At 39.6% G+C, this 18,983-nt stretch overlaps 2 protein-coding genes across 4 annotated transcripts in view; one reads left to right on the top strand and one right to left on the bottom strand.

Annotated features, from left to right (window-relative positions):
- The window catches only part of LOC117411060 (DNA polymerase zeta catalytic subunit-like), a 60,811-nt gene extending 53,872 nt beyond the window's left edge, over positions 1-6,939 (top strand). For all 3 annotated transcript variants that reach the window (XM_059025832.1, XM_059025830.1, XM_059025833.1), the window contains 5 exons: positions 223-360; positions 846-1,036; positions 1,647-1,893; positions 4,117-4,326; positions 4,859-6,939. In XM_059025832.1, the coding sequence (XP_058881815.1) occupies positions 223-360; positions 846-1,036; positions 1,647-1,893; positions 4,117-4,326; positions 4,859-4,999 (927 nt within the window). In that variant the 3' untranslated portion in view covers positions 5,000-6,939. The remainder of the gene's footprint in view (positions 1-222; positions 361-845; positions 1,037-1,646; positions 1,894-4,116; positions 4,327-4,858) is intronic.
- Positions 6,940-7,378: 439 nt separating this feature from the next.
- On the bottom strand, positions 7,379-18,107 carry LOC117410544 (sodium-dependent glucose transporter 1-like). Its single transcript, XM_034017166.3, has 4 exons — positions 17,544-18,107; positions 14,239-14,407; positions 13,293-13,409; positions 7,379-11,071 (listed from the first exon to the last, which is right to left on the bottom strand). The coding sequence occupies exons 1-4, from the start codon at positions 17,832-17,834 to the stop codon at positions 9,753-9,755; spliced, it is 1,896 nt and encodes a 631-aa protein (XP_033873057.2). The 5' UTR covers positions 17,835-18,107; the 3' UTR covers positions 7,379-9,752.
- Between the last annotated feature and the right edge of the window lie 876 nt (positions 18,108-18,983).

The following is an 18,983-nucleotide window of genomic DNA, read 5'->3' as shown; positions in this document are numbered from 1 at the left end:
GGTGTTTTTCTGGGGGTTTTTTTTGCGCTGCAGTAAACACTCAGACAAGCATTTTAGTGGGGTGATGATAAGCATAGAGTGACATCAGTAGGGATATTAAACAGACTCTTGAGCTAACACTTTGTGAATAGGGCCCACACTTGTAAAAGTAATGTAGAATATGCCAACATATACATTTCAGTCTTCACTTACAAGTGTGATTTCCCCATTGGACTTGTGCAGGTGTATTTGCCTTGTGTGTTGCAAACCAAGAAGAAGTATATGGGTTACATGTATGAAAGTCTGGACCAGAAGGATCCTGTGTTTGATGCTAAAGGGATCGAGACGGTTCGAAGAGATACCTGTCCTGCTGTTGCCAAGGTGAACAAATAGGCATGGGAAAAAAATATATATATATATTTTTTTGTAATAATGCATGTAAGTACATGTCATCTAAAGTTATCAAAACTTGCAAGTATTTTAAAAGCAGACAGTCCTTCCTAGCAGTATTTGTGGTATCCAGTCTGAAAGAACTCCTTGTTACAGTTGTAGCTTGTCGGAATCTTTATTTTTAACTCATGGGGACTTACAAAGGACTTGTGCCATTGGCTTCGATTATAAAATCTCACACATGAGCTTGAGCTTCAGGCTATTACGTAGCAGTAATGCCTGCAGCTTTGGGTAATGCTTCATTAATGCTGAAACTCTTGATCCACAGATATAATGTCAAATCCTGTCTAGAAATGATCATGATTGCATTTGATTTTTAGTAATAGGTTTCCTGCTTTATAATTATACATTAGGGAGTGCATTGCCATGTATCTTGCATGCGGTGCACATTGTTTCATTGCTATTATCCCTGGCAGATACTTGAGCGCTCCGTCAGGCTGCTGTTTGAGACCCGGGATATCAGCCAGATTAAGCAGTATGTTCAGAGACAGTGTCTGAAGGTCCTGGAGGGGAAGGCCAGCATGCAGGACCTGACCTTCGCTAAAGAGTATCGAGGCAGCAATTCATATCGGCCTGGAGCCTGCGTCCCAGCTCTCGAGGTTACAAGGTACAGCTTCACCAGCTCCTCACTGACTCAACTGCTGTACACATACAAGTTGCACATTGTGGCTTGGTGTGGTGTTTTTAAACCATTTCTGGTACCCACCTCTCAATTTCTCTGCATTTTTCAGTTGTGGTACAAATTTCGAACTAGTTAACAGGAGCTTTTTCCTTGTACAATAACTTACAATTGTTCACTGTCAGTCAAAGTGTGAACTGACCAGTGGTTTGTTAGATGTTTTCTGTTTTCACTGTGGAGGGATGTGTAAGATCAGTAGGTCACATCTCAATCGTCACTCACAGAGAAGAATGAATAAACCAGCATCATCAAGGAGGAATATGGAATAGCACAGCAACGTTCTTGTCATGTGCAACTACACTACAAAACCAGTGCCATATTTTAAAGGTGCATGGCACAGTTGCAAAACGAGACAAGCTGCAAACAAAATTAATTCTGTGGTAGGCAAACACAAAAAAAAATGTTTTCAAAGTGACAGCATCTTGCAGCCAGTCTAATTTGATTCAGTATTGTAAAGCAAGTACTGTAGTCCATTTTGATTTACAGCCAAGCTTGTTTTAGCCGTAGGGACACTAATGGTTCCCTGCCCCCCCCCCAGGCGGATGTTGTCCTATGACCGCCGTTCAGAGCCCCGAGTCGGCGAGAGGGTCCCCTATGTCATAGTGTATGGAATGCCAGGAGTGCCTCTTATTCAGCTGGTGCGGCGGCCCCTGGAGGTTCTGCAGGACTCCAGCCTGAGGCTCAACGCTGCTTACTACATCACCAAGCAGATCCTGCCGCCTCTGCAGAGAATCTTCACCCTGATCGGGGTTGACGTCTTCAGCTGGTACCAGCAGCTGCCCAGGGTAAGCTCTCAATTCTTGAGTGCCCACTCTTCATTTATTTCTAACACTATAACACTATTTTACCATAAAAGCAAATATTTGAAAATGATTTGGCAAGGTTTTAGGGTTTAAGAATACATACTATTTATTTTTTATTTTTTTCCCCCCCAGATAGAACCTTTCCAATTAACACATGCTATTTAAATACCTGTCCAGTATAGAGAGCATTAGAGCGAACTAATGCCTGCAAATGATATGCCTTCAGACTATCAGACAGTATACTTCAGAGTATACTAACCTGCTTGATTTTTTTGAGGATGCAACATCGACAATGGATATTACAAAGCATATGACATGGTTTATTTAGATTTCCAGAAAGCTTTTGACAAAGTCCTGCATAAAAGATTAATCCTCAAACTGAAGGCAGTAGGGATTCAAGTAAATGCATGCACATGGATTAGGGAGTGGTTAACATGTAGAAAACAGAAAGTACTGAAAACAGAAAGCACTGAAAACAGAAAGTACCTGCGCCAGGGTACCTCATATAGTGCCAGCAACATTAAATTCTGGCACCAGTAGACATGTTTTTTTTGTTAATTCCTTAGCAACCACAGATGCTGATAGTTTCTCATTGGGTCTGGACTATTCACATGCCCCCCACCCCACACCCCACACCCCACACACAGACAAACAGAAAGTACTGATTAGAGGAGAAACCTCAAAATGGAGCGAGGTAACCAGTGGTGTACCACAGGGATCAGTATTAGGTCCTTTGCTATTCCTAATCTACATTAATGATTTAGATTCTGGTATAGTAAGCAAACTTATTAATTTGCAGACGACACAAAAATAGGAGGAGTGGCAAACACTGTTGCAGCAGCAAAGGTCATTCAGAATTATCTAAACAGCATTCAGAACTGGGCAGACACATGGCAAATTACATTTAATAGAGAAAAGTGTAAGGTACTGCACGCAGGCGATAAAAATGTGCATTATAAATATCATATGGGAGATACTGAAATTAAAGAAGGAATCTATGAAAAAGACCTAGGAGTTTATGTTGACTCAAAAATGTCTTCATCTAGACAATGTGGGGAAGCTATAAAAAAAGGCCAACAAGATACTCGGATATATTGTGAAAAGTGTTGAATTTAAATCAAGGGAAGAAATGTTAAAACTTTACAATGCATTAGTAAGACCGCATCTAGAATATTGTGTTCTGGTCACCTTGTTACAAAAAGGATATTGCTGCTCTAGAAAGAGTGCAAAGAAGAATGACCAGAATTATCCCGGGTTTAAAAGGCATGTCATATGCAGTCAGGCTCAAAGAAATGAATCTATTCAGTCTTGAACAAAGACGCAGTGATCTGATTCAAGCATTCAAAATTCTAAAAGGTATAGACAATGTTAACCCAGGGGACTTTTTTGACCTGAAAAAAGAAACAAGGACCAGGGGTCACAAATGGAGATTAGATAAAGGGGCAATCAGAACAGAAAATAGCAGGCACTTTTTTACACAGAGAATTGTGAGAGTCTGGAACCAACTCCCCAGTAATGTTGTTGAAGCTGACACCCTGGGATCCTTCAGGAAGCTGCTTGATGAGATTCTGGGATCAATAAGCTACTAACAACCAAATGAGCAAGATGGGCTGAATGGCCTCCTCTCGTTTTGTAAACTTTCTTATGTTCTTGTGTGATCAGGGGATAGGGCACATGGTACTGAAGCTCAGTGCTGGGATTTTAAAGCTTTACATTGACAGACTTTAAAACATTTAAACATTTTGACATGTGCAATGAAGCCACAATCCCAACATTCAAAATGACAATACCGGTATACTAACATACCATTCATGGAAAGCAGTTGCATCATTAGTTGGTAGTGTGTTTTCAATTGGAATTCAGTAGCAGTATCAGCAGCTGTTGTCACACAATCCATATACAATTGTGAAAAATGTGACAGATTTGACTTGTTGGTAGCCAGTAGCGCTACACTGCTGCCATCTTGTGGTCTTTTTGTTAAATCCCTTTCTTATCTTTTAACAGAGTTCTAATATAGCTAATATAAAGAACTTTTGAATTGTGATAAATGCACAGGATGACCCCTTTTTATGCTTAAATAGCATTTTCATGTATATAAATCCATACCAGTTGAATGTGTTTCATTCAGTTTTTGGAATTATTTATAAAATTGTATCTCTTTCAAGTTTCTTTGGGGGGTGTTTTTTTTTTTTTCTAACCATCCAGATCCAGAAAGCATCTTCAATGGCAGGGAATGGTGAAGCTGGTCGCAAGGGGACGATCTCTCAGTACTTCACCACTCTGCACTGCCCGGTGTGTGACGAACTCACCCAGCTGGGAATCTGCAGCCGATGCCGCAGTCAGCCGCAGCACGTGGGGCTCGTTCTGCTGCAGGAGATCCGTGAGTGGGAGCACCGGCAGGAGCAGCTGCTCAGGGTAAGAGCCGACAGTCCTTCCCGAGTCTGGGGAAGAGCACTACAAAAACAAAAATACCTAGAATACCTAGGCCACGTTCTCCCCCAAGACACTGCAGCGGCATGGGAAGAGAAATGATATTTTATGGAAAGTACATCCAAACACATTTATTCAGTTAATGTTAGTATCCTGGAATTAGCAGGGTGTGTGATTTTCATATTTTAGTGTAATAACGTCTCCTTTTATTTTCTTAGCTGTTAATTGCTCAGCAAATTCAGGAAATGTACAGTAACACTCTGCAGCTTTAAAATCTGTCATCCAGTCAGTATGTGATTTCAACGCAGTATAATAACCAGCTGGAGATTAAAGATTCAGATGGTGTCAGTGTTGTAGTACAATTGATCAAGCACTTCTCTGGTTTCTGTACCCTACCAGTAACACCTGTGCAAAACACATTTACTTAAATACCGTATTTTAAGTTGTTCGATGGCCCAGGTCGTGAAACGGTTTACAAAGCTTATGTATTAAATGAATGCTTTTTTTTCCATTTCAGATATGCAAGAACTGTACAGGCTGTGTTGAGCGCCAGGTGCAGTGTGTGTCCTTGGCTTGCCCAGTGTTACACAAATTGTCCAGAGTGAGACGGGAGCTCTCCAAGGCACCGTACCTCCGGCAGCTTCTGAACCAGTTCTAATCACCATCCGCACAACCAACATGGTGCTAAATCAGACTTGTAGGCCTCGAGTCGCATTTTTCGTGACTCTGACTCGGACTCTACCTTGTGTGACTCGGACTTGGACTCTAACATTTGGGCTCCGTGACTCGGAGATATTAACGACAAGTCCTTTTTTTAAAATTTTCTATTACACAAATAATATTACAGTTACTAGGAAATCTATGCACAATAAAAACCCACCCATCAAAACATTATCCAATCGTTGGTTAGCCCTGTTGTCTTTGCAGCCAATCATGGTAAGAATAAGAAATTGAAAGCGAGGTAGGTTGCAGCGTACACAACCCCCCACCCCACTCAAATCCAAATGGCTGTGACACACACCCCTAAACAAACCCTATTGCAGCTATCGCAAACCCAGTTTTTTTTTTTTCCTCTTTTGCAAGTTCTGTAAGGAATAAATGATGTCGGCACAATAAACAAGTAAGTACTTATTTCTCTTTACTACTTTAAACCGTGTTCTAAGCACTGTAGAAATACATTTCTAAAACCTGACTTGAAAAAATACGTAATTTAATTGAGTTTAGTGAAAACACAAACGAATGAAAATGATTTATTATGGATGCGAGAAAAACACATTAACAATACGCTGTGCAGCGTCAACCTCATGAGCCTACACAAAGGGGAAATGCTAGGGGCGGCCGGTTAACAGTGTTCGCTTGCTCGCTGAACCCTCAGTCTCTTAGTAATGAATTGCACTTCCCTTCTTCTGGGTGATGTGCATTTCATTTGCCCCTCTCACGTGATACTGGCACATCAACAATGCCGTTCATCCCATCTGTTTAATGGGCTGAAGCCAGGCTGTGCGCGTTCAGAAATGCGAGCACCCAAACCCGTCTTGCACATGCGCAGTAGCAGCGAAAGTGAAACATAACGTTTCTATTTTGCAAAATAAATAATACAAATAATACTAAATTCACAGTGTGTACATTTCTGGCAATGTCCTAAATCAGATTGGCAGGTTTTACCTGAAGTCAAGGTAGATGCTATAGTCAAAGGTGAAAGTAACTTTCATTTCTTACCAGTGTAGTGTTATTTTCAGGTACGCGTTAAAAAGTGGTACACTGTGCTTGCTCGCGCAGTCATATGGTAAATATGGTACGTTATGCCGTTAACATCTTTTTTAATTGAATGTATCATATTTTCCAGTCTTTTGTCATTTTTAATGTATTCTACCATTTAAGAAAATAGTATGCAAATATTTCATATGCAATACATTGGGTCTTGTACATTTTTTATTTTCTTGTGCAACTTTGCGGTGAATTTCTCGTGAATTGTTTTTCTTTTTAGAGAAATGAACTGTCTGTTGCCAGTTTAAGTTTGCAAAACAATAATGTAGTTAATGGTAAATGTACCTCTTTAGACAGTAGCAAAACACCCATCGGATCGCAATTGATTGCACATGTACCAAAATATGACATCGTACCACTCTGCCGTTTACAAGAGTCAGGTTGTGGTACGCATACCACATTCTGACGATGTACCACTTTCTAACACTACGCCGGCTCTATAGTCCAGATTACGGCTTCTATCAAAGTGAAAAACAACTTCCACAAACTTGAACTTAAAGCTTATCTATAAACTTCAGGTACATTCAAACAGTATTGCAATTCCAAACGAAGATATAGTGCCAGACAAGTTGAAAAAGGCCTGCAAATAAGAATAATCTAGCCAGAAAAAATAAATCATTTTTTGTATTTTTATTATTTGTGCATTTTTCCTGAGGGATATCGGACAATGTTCGTTAGGTAAACTGTTCCCTCACTACTACCACTAGTTGAATGAAAATTGATGAGTTTGTTTCAAGGACTCGGACTCGAATGATAGGGACTTGGTCTCGAGGTTTGAGGACTCCGACTACAAGTCTGTGCTAAATACAAGCGGATTTGACAGTAACGTTTTCAAATGGTGCTTTTGGCTTAACCTATCAGGTTGTTTTATTTTTGTTGTGTGTTTTTGCAGATGGGTAGGGCAGATGACTCACCACCACTTAACATGACAAAAAAAAGCTTTTGCAGCTGTGTTTTGCAGTTCTTAGAATTTGCTGAATTATTATTATTATTATTATTATTATTATTATTATTATTATTATTATTATTATTATACCTTGCTGCTACTTTTGTGGACATGCCTTTTCTTATACCAACATTTGAGGTCTTACCATTTTCAATATGCAAAGCTTTATGTTGTTTGCAGACTAAAAAGGTCTTGTACACCTTTTTTTCACAAATGCGCTGTATCAATTTGTAAGTGCAAGACTTAAGTCTGCTAAGTGAGCAGACTTGTGAGTCCCTTCTAACCCAAGGCAGAAGACAGGTGACTAATTAACCACTGTTTTAAAATAGTCTTTTCTATAAATGTGATACAGAAAGCCTTGTAAATATGAGTATTTCCTTGTAAAGTGGCTGGTCAAGTTTTCATGTGCACCGGACTTAAATAAAGAGTATCCTAGCTACTGACTACTGCTGTTTGCTTTGTTATGTTTCAAGGTGCAGTGTGTATGTGTCTTCATTTATTTTATTGTATTTTATTTTATTGTTTTGCCTCAAAAGGATGAATTTATTATTTTGTTCCTGGCTACTATTGTAGCACTGTGGGGAAAAAGAGTGAAGAAAAGGAAATCAGTGTAATAAGTTGAATTTCAAAAAATTTTGGGACTGTTGCAATAGTGTATTTTGATCATTTATGGTGAGAGTATGTATTATTTCTTTTGTGCAAATGTGTTTTGAACACACATTTTTAGTGCTATCTATATGCTCAAAAGTAAATGTCCCCTGCCTATGTGTACAGTTGTTTGGCAAATAATTTGCCAAACAACTGTACACATAGTGTATTTGTATAACTGTAAAAAAAAAAAAATAATAATGAAGGAACTGTGACTGACTGGCTTGTTTTCTAAAATTGATTTTACTGTGGCTGGAAGTTTTAAATCATTTTCATTGATTTGAATAAAACAATGTATGGAAGTATTATTTTTTCAGTTGTCTTGTGTTTTTAGTTTGTGTGTTAGAACTGCACACAGCAGCAGTGTGGAGTAGTGGTTAGGGCTCTGGACTCTTGACCAGAAGGTTGTGGGTTCAATCCCCAATGGGGGACACTGCTGTTGTACCCTTGAGCAAGGTACTTTACCTAGATTGCTCCAGTAAAAACCCAACTGTATAAATGGGTAATTGTATGTAAAATAATGTGATATCTGTATAATGTGATATCTTGTAACAATTGTAAGTCGCCCTGGATAAGGGCGTCTGCTAAGAAATAAATAATAATAATAATAATAATAATAATAGAACTGGATTGGGGCAGACTATAATAAATGTATAAACTTTATACAAGTAAATAAGGTATGGACATAGGTTTGGACATTCTTGTATTTTTTAGTACATGTATAGCATATTTTACTGATTTCTTTAATTTGTTGTAACCAAGCAATGGCTATTTCTTTTTTAAATGCATAACTGCACAACTCGCTGTTGGGGCAGGTTATTTACTATTCTGACCTTACCTCCCTCTCAAAACAACAGAATAAAGAAGACAACAGCCTACACCGTTACTTGATCCAATATGGAGTACAGCAGTGTGAATACAGGCTAGTTATTTCAATCACTAGGCATAGCACTTGACTTTTTATTTTGTTGTAACGGTGAAAGGAACACTGCACTTGTCACACCCCAGGATTACAGGATTAAATAACATTTCCAACAAGGGTAGTCCTGAAACAGGGCAGGGACTCGTCCAACTTCTGAGACTAACAAAACCTACACCATTGGAACTAATTGTGAGTTTCTAGACTCTGGGTGGAATGGTAACACTAAACCACGTATAGTCTGTACCACTATAGCCTATGAGTATGAAAGGTCTCTCACTGGACTGCTGGGAATGTCATGATTTTAGAACCTTACAACACCATGTCGGCAATACAGAGGTACAGACCCTAGGACTTCACAGTTAACATAGATTACTGTACAGGTAAAAAGGCTGCTGTGTTACTGGTAGTGTTGCTCCACTTAATGACAGTGTTTCATGTAGCAGGACTTCATGTTCACTCTTGTAGATTTCATGTTTAAGCGTGATTGGAATTAAGACATTCTATACACTAAATTGTGGCACAATCACACAGCAAAGCAAGCACCTCAACCTTGTAAAATCCATTTACAGCACACACACAAAAAAAACAGTGTTTGATTCAACATATTTATATTATCATATATTATCTTTCATATTTAATCTACTTTTTTTTATACATATTTCATCTGATTTAAAATAAAACGTGATCAACATTATTTCACTTCTGATCAATTTGTTTTTGTGCAACATTAAATGTAGCCACACTTCATCCCAGGGCTGTTTAGGCAAACAAAAAGACAAAATACATCCTTGTATACCAGCTGATCTACCCACAATCATGTTGTTACATATTAATGATCATTAATATTTTTTATTTAATTGTTCTTCTGTTTGGCTATAACCTTTTTTTTAATCCGCAGGACTTTGAGTGGCAAAAACACATGAAAAAGGATTTATTTTTCCACCGCACATTACGTAGGCTTTCTTAATGTGCAGCGCATGCAAAAGGAGAAGGATGAGAGTCCTACACAGCTCAGCATAGCCTGCTGTTCAGTAAGGTAGAAGTGTTTCTCAACAGCACACAAACACTTGTTTTCCCCCACCTGGCTCAGTAAAAGAGGCTTGTGTTCGTAGATCAAACTACAGCCGCTCAGTCATTCTTCTCTCTCTCTAGGCTAAGCAGCAGCTTTTTTCTAGGCGAGCCCTCGAGAAAGACTGGGGAGCGAGAGGGGGTGCTGTTCTCTGTGACTTTTGTGGAGGATTCTGTGACGACAGTGGCAACGATGGTTGTGGCATTGACTGCAGTGTCAAGGGGAGGGGGACAAGTCTCATTTGGAGAGTTCATAAGACAGCTGTCATTCATCTCGATCACTTCAAAATCGGCGTCGTTCCACTGCTCAGCCTCATCTTCCTCTTCCTCTTCTCCGTTGAGGCAGGAATCGGACGACAACAAGGCCTTGCGGTCCTCACTGTCCTCTCCAGAGCAGCTTCTTTCACTCAGCTTTCTGCCATCTGAGCTATGGCTGGATGCCAACTTGTACATAACTGGGAAGAGGATGGCGGATATGGTGGAGGTCCCCAGTGCAGTGTACATCAGCACCGGGTTGTCCTGCGTCTTCCCCAGCAGGAAACCAACAACGGACGGGATCACCATCTCTCCTAGGGCTGCACCCACCACAAAGACTGCTGCTGAACATCCAGTTATCTTAGTGTACTGCTCCAGCCAGGAGATCCCGCTGGGGAAGGTGGTAGCCATGGAAGCCCCATAGACTGCCGTACCAGCCCACAGGGAAATACTGTTTTGGTAGTAGAGGGTGAGGAAAAGAGAGGAGACCGTGCAACCCACCAGGTCTAGCAGGATCATGGTGCCAGGCTTAAGGCAATTCGCAAAAATGATAGCCAGGCCACGGACAGCTGCAAAGCTGCCCCAGAACAGGGTGTTGAGGCCAGCAGCCTGGTTCTCATCCATCCCCACAAAGTCCTTGGCGTAGGTAAAGATGAAAGAGCCGTAAGCTACCTCAGCTCCCACGTAGAAGAAGAAGAAGCAGAAGAGCAGCAGGATGAGGACGTTATGATGCCTAGCCACCAGCTGTGTTTCCTCAGCCTTGGCTCTTGCGCGGGAGGGACTGCTCCGGGCGTAGAGGATGAAGAAAATGAGCGAGGTCAGCAGCAGGAAGGAGCCGATCACAATGTAGGACCACATGGAGGTGCTCTTTTCATGGGTAATGTTCAGGGCTTGAGAGAATTGGCTGCTCACGTTGGTGTACATATCTGTGTTCGATACGCCCCTGGCTTCTATGCTGACATTTTTGCCTGATGCAAAGTGGGCACTGGGGAAGGGAAATTTCCCAGGTATGAGCTTGGCGATGACTGGTGACACAAAGGCACCCACTGCAAAGCTGAAGTGTAAGGCCTGCATGTGCGGTCCTGCCTTGTCGCCCCATGTGTTTAGAGTGAGGACGTTGCCACCTGCAAGAGAATCAGTTTTATGTTGAGAATGGAAGTAGGCAGTGAGTTTTAAAGAGGCCGAACAGTATGTAACCTTTTCAGTGCCCATGACGAGATGTCTTGTCATAAATAAATTGTTTAACATAAAGGTAACAGTGTGCAACATTAATTGAAGCCTCTTTAAAAATGCACTGCCTCTATCTGGCCACATGGGGTCCCGATCTCATGGGAAAGTCTAAACAAGCTTGAATGAAGTGGGGTTTAAAATACAATTGCACTGGGCGACTGAAATGCCTCATCTGAGGATTATTTTCTTAATTAAACACGCAAACAGTAAGTGACCCTTAAAAAGGTATGAAACTCACATTACAAATAAAATGTATTCATTTGTTAAGCAATCAGAATTAAGACACAGTGAAAACGACCAGATATTACTTCTTTTTTCTTAGATTATATTAATAATTTGATATTGCATGCTTGTAAAACCCTTTGAAGTAAAATTGGTGATGATTTACCATTTCAATTTTGGAAAATTTTTGTTTCTTAAGTGTATTTGTTTCATGTAAATACTGGTTTTACATACTGCATACATTTTAATAAACCCCATTTGCACTGGCATTACCTGTATGCTAAGAAAAAAAGAATAATAAAAAATAATAATGGCCTTAAGTAAAATTAAAATTTTGTACACAAAACACAACCCTACAAAAACATACTGGACAATGTAGCCAACATAATGCCGTTTTGGACATAGTACATTTTATGACAGTAGTACTGCATTTGTTTAAAATGGTCTTTTGCAGTACTACAGCAAAGTTACACAACAGTAAAATAAATGTTTTGGCAAGATACCTGTATACATGTAAGGGTGATACACAGACGGATGGAAGGGTACCTCCTGAAATGCCTACAATCTGATACTCCTAAAACAATATGCTAAATAATAATTCACATGGAGATATGTATGGATAGACTCTATCTCCACAACATAATGCTCTCAAATAGCGTATGCAAAATAATTTTATTATCAGGTTTCATCAGAATTGGATAAGCAGTTTCCCAGGTATAATGGTACCACTGGTGATGAAAATAAGATCCAAGTACTGTAGTGTAAAACAGTGATTAGATGTAACGGATTAATGCAGCTTCAATCTATTCCATCATGGATTGAAAGGCTGGAAGTAAAAACTCAGACGAATATCAGGGGGCACATTGATAAACAAAGTCTCCAAATGTACTCTGCATACCTCCTGGTATCAATGAAGTCAGAAGAAAAAGGAGTTATTTTCAGCCCCCTAATATCCAACACCAGTCACTTCCATTTAGCATAGTCTTTCTTTTTCATCTGTATATAACGGTTGAGCCATACAGCCATGTAAAGCACAGTGAATGAATGCTGTAGCACAGGTAAGAATGGCAGATCATTCATTTTATGCTTATCACGGATTTCACGATTTCCGTTAAATTTACCGTTTGCAATGTAATACATAGTTCCCGTGAAAATTTGATTTCTGAAAGAATAGTATAATATATATTTTTGATCACTGAAATGAATACAGCAAACGTTTGCCTTACTGACACACTACCCGTTATACTGCAGGAACCTGGCAGCCGGTTTAGTTTGCTTCTAGTAAATGAACACACTGCATAGAGCTGCATGATTTCTTTAAAATGTCTTCAAAGAAAACAACACCAGCTGCATCAAAGATCGGAAATATTTCTGCTAAAGACTGCTCTGTCTAGTACAAACAGACATTTGTTGTGTTTTTATTTTCACTAATTCACTGATGGTGAAAATAGAATGTCTATAAATGGTCGAAATAGAAAATAAATGTTCCACAATTTAGCATTTACTGTTTTTTCAGGTAAGCATTTAAATACTTTGGAACCTTTGTTGTATAATAACTCTAGAGAAAATGATCGATTTTGAATGTAACAATGCAATTTTTTTCTGTTTTAAGAAAATATCTTGAAATACGTAAGTATATCTATGAAATACGTAAAATTGTAAGTCGCCCTGGATAAGGGCGTCTGCTAAGAAATAAATAATAATAATAATAATAATAATAATTCTTACTATGAAATGTCGTGAAATAAGCAATTTCTACTGTGACAAAAATACAGCCCTAATCACTGTAAACCATGTAAATGCATACATCCATGGGAACAACTTGGGAAATTTCAAAATGACTTTTTTATTACTAGGGCAACCAAGTTTAATCCTCCTTGATAGTGTACTTACCTGTATCTAGAAACCCCATTGACACCCCGATGAGAGACATGATGCCAGTCAGCAGCAGGGCTGTTTTGCAAAAGGGAATGGCAAACAATCCTAAGGCTGTGATCAGCAATAAGAATCCTGAAAGCAAAAGTAAAGCACGTGTCAGAGTACAGAGGAGAAAACCAGGGCTTGAAAACTGCAATTACACTGTCCAGTCGTCTCCGGTTAAGAGAACACCCCTCGGGAAGCAAGCAGTGTTCTTACAGCCAAAGTGTTCTCTAAGACAGAGTTAGCCACCAGACACAATATGAAGCAATACATAAATACATACATATGTATTACTTGTCATGATGCACGTGCATCAACATATGAAATGAACTGAACAAGTAAAAGCAAAACAATAGGCACCTGTATGTTAATAAACTATAATAATAATAACAATAATAATAAAGTAACAGACAAACTAACGTCAATAAAACTAAGCAAAACAACACGGTCAAAAAGCTTAAATGAAATGAGCTAACATGTATGTTGTGGGCTATCACAGTGGCAGAGGCAAAACAGTACTGTATATGTTGTAAAAGGATCGCTATCGGTGCCATGAAGGTGTTCTTTTAAATAAAGTTCCTGTTCCTTTAGGTCGGAGCATTTACAAAGGGAGAAATCTGTTTCACCACAAGGGTGTTCCCTTAGGCGAAGTGTTCTCTAGACACGGAGACTACTGTACTTCCTAAAAGACCTCTTAGTAACACTTTACCAACCATTGAAATGTCTGAAGAAATATGAGGCTATATTGACAATGTTGACATTGTTGCCTATGCTGTTTGTCAAACTATGAAACACTTGCCAAACTGCTTTTTTATATGGCCTGTTAAAAAGTGTCTTCTCATACTGGATTTCCCAGGCTTGGAATAGAGGGTCAGCAATAATCTCCTGTACTAATCCAGTGAGAACTCTAGTTCCATACCCAGCAGGAGATGTTGGTTCATGCAGTCAAAGACAATCCCTCCCACCACAGAGCCCCCGATGTACCCCATGGATCGGCCCACAAAGATGTAGGAAATGTTGCTGATGTTCTGCTTGACATTGACCGCCAGGTCTTCAAATGTGGGGCCCAGCACAGCAATGCTCATCCCCTACAAGCAAACATAACAATAAAAACATGTGATATACATAGTGTTCCGCGTTTTCGGTTTTTATCTTTAACATTTTTTTATATATATTAAAATAGGGAGAAAATCGGTAAAAAATAGTTTTTAATTGAAACATTGGGAAAAATCTTAGTATACATACTTTACATGTGGAATATGATGCGTAGCAGTTCTGGTTTCTGATTAAGTTTAATGTCCCTGGGATGTATGATGAAGCAGAATCTGTGCAAGTCGAAGCCACATTTTCCCAAGTTAGCTGTGGTACTTTGCGAACGTTTGGGAAATCGCTGTGCTGACGGAAACAGTATCTACAGAAGGTATGAACATGACAGAGGTATTTGTTGTGAACAACAAAGCACCCACTCTGTGTTGTTGATTGTGGTGAACTCTTGTCAAATAATTAGATGATGCCGTCACATTTTCAGTGAGAAAACCAGTTGTAATGGGGTAGGTCACTGTTTTACAACAGCCATTTAAGATTGCACAGTTACCGTTACACCTGGTGGTCCCTGGTACTGGTACTGGTAGATGAAAAAGTTGAAAACCTCTGGTCCTGAGCACTGACCTGTCCTGTAATTGGGGCTGCATTACTTTGAAGAACTTCTTAACACTGGAAGCAGAATGTAAACACAAACCCAGTAGTTTTTTTTTTTTATTTATTTGTTTTTTCTTACCAAAGCAAATGTCATAATATGCTGTGCCCTCCTATTGTAATTCATAGAAACAACACAGCACAAGCCTCCCTGTCCTGCATGCAGCTGATAATGTTACACCCACACTGTAAAGTTTGATGTAATAACCAATGCATAACAAACAGCTTTAAATGTATGATTACAAAATCGGACACACATGTTGCAGTGTCAGCGAGGCAAGTTTACATAAAAAAGGGATCATAATAGACAATGGTGCAGCATCACAATTTATTTTTCTGCTATGATTAAAAATGTAGATTCCTATCTCATCCTATTGCTTCCAGTATTTTAAATACCAGCCCTGATTACATACATGAAGAACTAAGACAGACCGTACTGTGAACAAGACATGATACTGTAGTTCTTAAATACCTGAAGACATTAGTATTGCAGACTTGATCACTAGGGCGCTTTGTTTTATGAATAATCTTTCTAAACTGGCCTGTTGTAGTAATTGTACGCGCCCCTACAATGTGTCAGGTTTTCTCTAGTTCAGAGCCTCTCAGACACAAACAGCTGGGAATATAAACAGCAGATTTGTTTTGAGTCTGTGTGCCTTGCCCATGAAATTCTGTTGTCTCTTAACTTGGAGCTGCCACATTACGTTACTGTAGCCAGCACTGACAGACCTCTACCAGTTACTTTTACAGTGAAGCCCGACTCTAACGCTAATGCTGGTTTGCCTTAAGGCCTTTGCAGTTACTGATAAACAAGGACTCTGCACATTCAAATATGTCATTTACATGTCGTTTTCAGTTCTAAGGGTGTTTTGCATACTCAGCAGGTACTGCTAAAGGATCCAGTTCAAGCTACAAAATAAAATGTACAATTTAACATTAAGAGGCGATGTATAATATTTTGTCAGTGTCGCAAATAACACATTCTTATTAGGAGGTTGGTTGTACTTGTGTTTTGTAATGAAATATTTTCCAGCTAACTAGAATTCTTCATTCAAAAGCATTATTATTATTTAAGTCATTTAGCAGATCCTTTTATCCAAATCGACTTACAGCGACTTGGGGGTGAACTGGTCACTTCCAATAGGACCTGGTTTGTTTTATGTCTCACCTGAAGGATGGAGCACAATGAGGTTAAGTGACTTGCTCAGGGTCACAGTGACTCGGTGGCTGAGTTGGGATTGAACCTGGAACCTCCGGTAACAAGCCCCTTTCTTCAACCACTGGACCACTAAGCCCCCATTATATTTATTAATGGAGTCGTTGTATATCTACTATATATGTAATTTCTACCATAGAGCAGGTTTTTTGTTTTTTCTTGAATGAAAATACAATGGCCAAACAAGATGGCTTATCCATGTGTCAGATAAGAGACAGCAATAGAAGAAAAACAAATACATTAACAAATGAAAAGCTAATTCCATAACGGAAATAATAACAATAATCATATATAAAGCATTTGTGGGAAGGGCTGCGGTACCGGACAGTACAGTATTTACTTTGTGCAAATTAATATAAACAAATTGTCATGGGGGCTTCTCTCCAGTAAACGAGATATTGCATCTGAGTGGAGCTTTCTACTCTACATACACTACGACTACTATCAACAACAACAGGCTTGCAGTGTAATTGTCCTATCCATTCCCAGGCTTTGACAGGTGCTCACTTCCGGAAGTGAGCAATTACCAAGCAATGAACGAGGCTGAACAAAAGTTGGCTTCTTATTCGCCCGTTTCTTATTCAGACTTTGACCTGCTCCAAACTGAATGATTGGCTTTGTATTTAAGGGGTTAAAATCACGTTGGGCTGAAAATTTCTCTGTGTATATTTGTAGAAGGGCAGCTCCTAAACAATGTTCATTTATTTTGTGCTCAGCCCAACACTGATTTCAGGGTCAAAGCAGCTGCCACACATGCCAATTTATGTATTATAACTGAATAAGTAACAGTGTATTTAAGGGGCTAAAATCATGCCAACTCACTATCTGTGCCATGTCTGTCAGCTGCTTTGACCCTGAAATAAAAAGCCAATCATTCAGTTTGGAGCAGATCAAAGTGCGAATAAGAAACAGGCGAATAAGAAGCCAACTTCAGCCTCGTAAGCAACGCCCCAATACATTTAATTTGTAGTAGAGTAGTGTAGCCTCACAAAAACTAAACCAGACACTCACTCACACGTCCACATTTCCGATAACACTGCATTCGTTAGCTTGACAAGACTTTCAACCCGTCTTTTTGGATATCAAATTCCAAACAATGCAAGTCCTACATGTGACGTTGCAACAAACGAATGGCCATTTTAACTCGATTCATTGCAAATATTTTACAATAGATGTGTGTGTGTGTTTTATTTGTGTACAATATATTTATTATGCAAGTATTTTAATATGTGTAGATGTGTGTGTGTGTGAGGGGCAGTGTGTTTGTGTAATACCACAATGATGATAATAATAATATTCAGTATTTTCCCTACCAGCCCCAGAAACGAAGCACACAAAGTGAGTGATGTCGGCCATCGACTTGCCCCGGCAGCAGCACGACTCGATCTATTTCTTCGGATGATTGCCACTTGGTCAGAGTCGGGGTGGACGGGCCTTTTGCCTCCTTTGAGTAATCCCTTCAGGCTCCTCTTGTTTTCTTTCCTCATATCAAACAGCGTGTCTTCTTCATGTTCCTCGTCTTCATCGACCTCTTCGGTCGCAGCAAAGCGAACTTGTTTCTTTTTCAGTACGGCGGCAGCAGCACCAGCGGCTGAAATGGACATTTCGTCGCAAAGGGAGAAGCGTCACCGACTGGAACAGTCCACCTGAAAAAAATATCCTACTGTATTATGAATATACAAATCTGTAAGCGCGTAAGATTGGACCTGAGTGGGGAATCTATTCGCCCAACATGTGGAAGCACGCGTAGGGTTGTTTAAATTCTTAACAAGTGCAGCTTGGTGTTCAAACAACACTAGCAGGACAGGCTGCTGCCGCTATCCTTGGGATCAGGTGGCAATGAAAGTAGATACAGGAAGTAGAAAGCGTTGAGTTCTCTTGATCTGATTTGAGGAGCTCTTGCCACATCACGAGACACAGGGTGAGTTCACGGAGATCATTCAGCGCAGATTCTGTGCAGAATCTGACCAGTTTAGCCAATGATCTTCTAAGAGTGATCTCCGTGAACGAACCCATTGGCTAAACTGGTCAGATTCTGCACAGAATCTGCGCAGAATGATCTCAGTGAACGCACCCAGTATTACCTGTCAACGGGCCCAGCGCCTAGAGATGGCTTCTGAAAAGTACTGCTAATGGTATTTCGTTTTTTTGTTTGCACTACTTCACAGTCATGTTCCGTTTATACCAGCGTATCGATTCCATGATGTACTCAACTGCGCTTTCATGTTTACATTCCTGTGAACTCTACCGTCATCCAGAAGTCACATTACCATTTATAATAGACGTTACTTACTACTGCAGTTACTACTACCTAACTAGTAGTTTCACGACAGTCTCACAATTCCCCACTTGATACTAAACACCATTATGCAAGACAAAAATATCGGATAGTTTCTTATTAACCCTTTCAGTCCTGAATTATTTTTGTCGAGCTGAAGGAACTTTACCGAGTATAGCGTTGCTACCTTATGATTTCATAAGTTTGTGATTTCATAAGTTTGTCTCGGCGATATTAATTCGCTGTTTTTTGGTCTTTTTGAACATCATGTCAGATCCAATTTGACCCACACCAGTAAGACAAGCAAGAAAAATCATAAATTAACTTAAGTCAATGTAATTAGTAATAAAATATTTGCAGTAAGAATATAAGTCTATTAATGTTAATTTATTATGAAAGGTACGTTTAAAGTACAGTAATCCTAATACTTTAAACTAGTGGTTTTTGGAATCGGTTCCGAACCGGGTATCTGTCA

Source organism: Acipenser ruthenus, chromosome 6 (assembly GCF_902713425.1).
Source record: "Acipenser ruthenus chromosome 6, fAciRut3.2 maternal haplotype, whole genome shotgun sequence".
Taxonomy (NCBI): domain Eukaryota; kingdom Metazoa; phylum Chordata; class Actinopteri; order Acipenseriformes; family Acipenseridae; genus Acipenser; species Acipenser ruthenus.
Note: the sequence above shows the minus strand (reverse complement) of the source record. Positions and strands in the feature narration are given on the sequence as shown.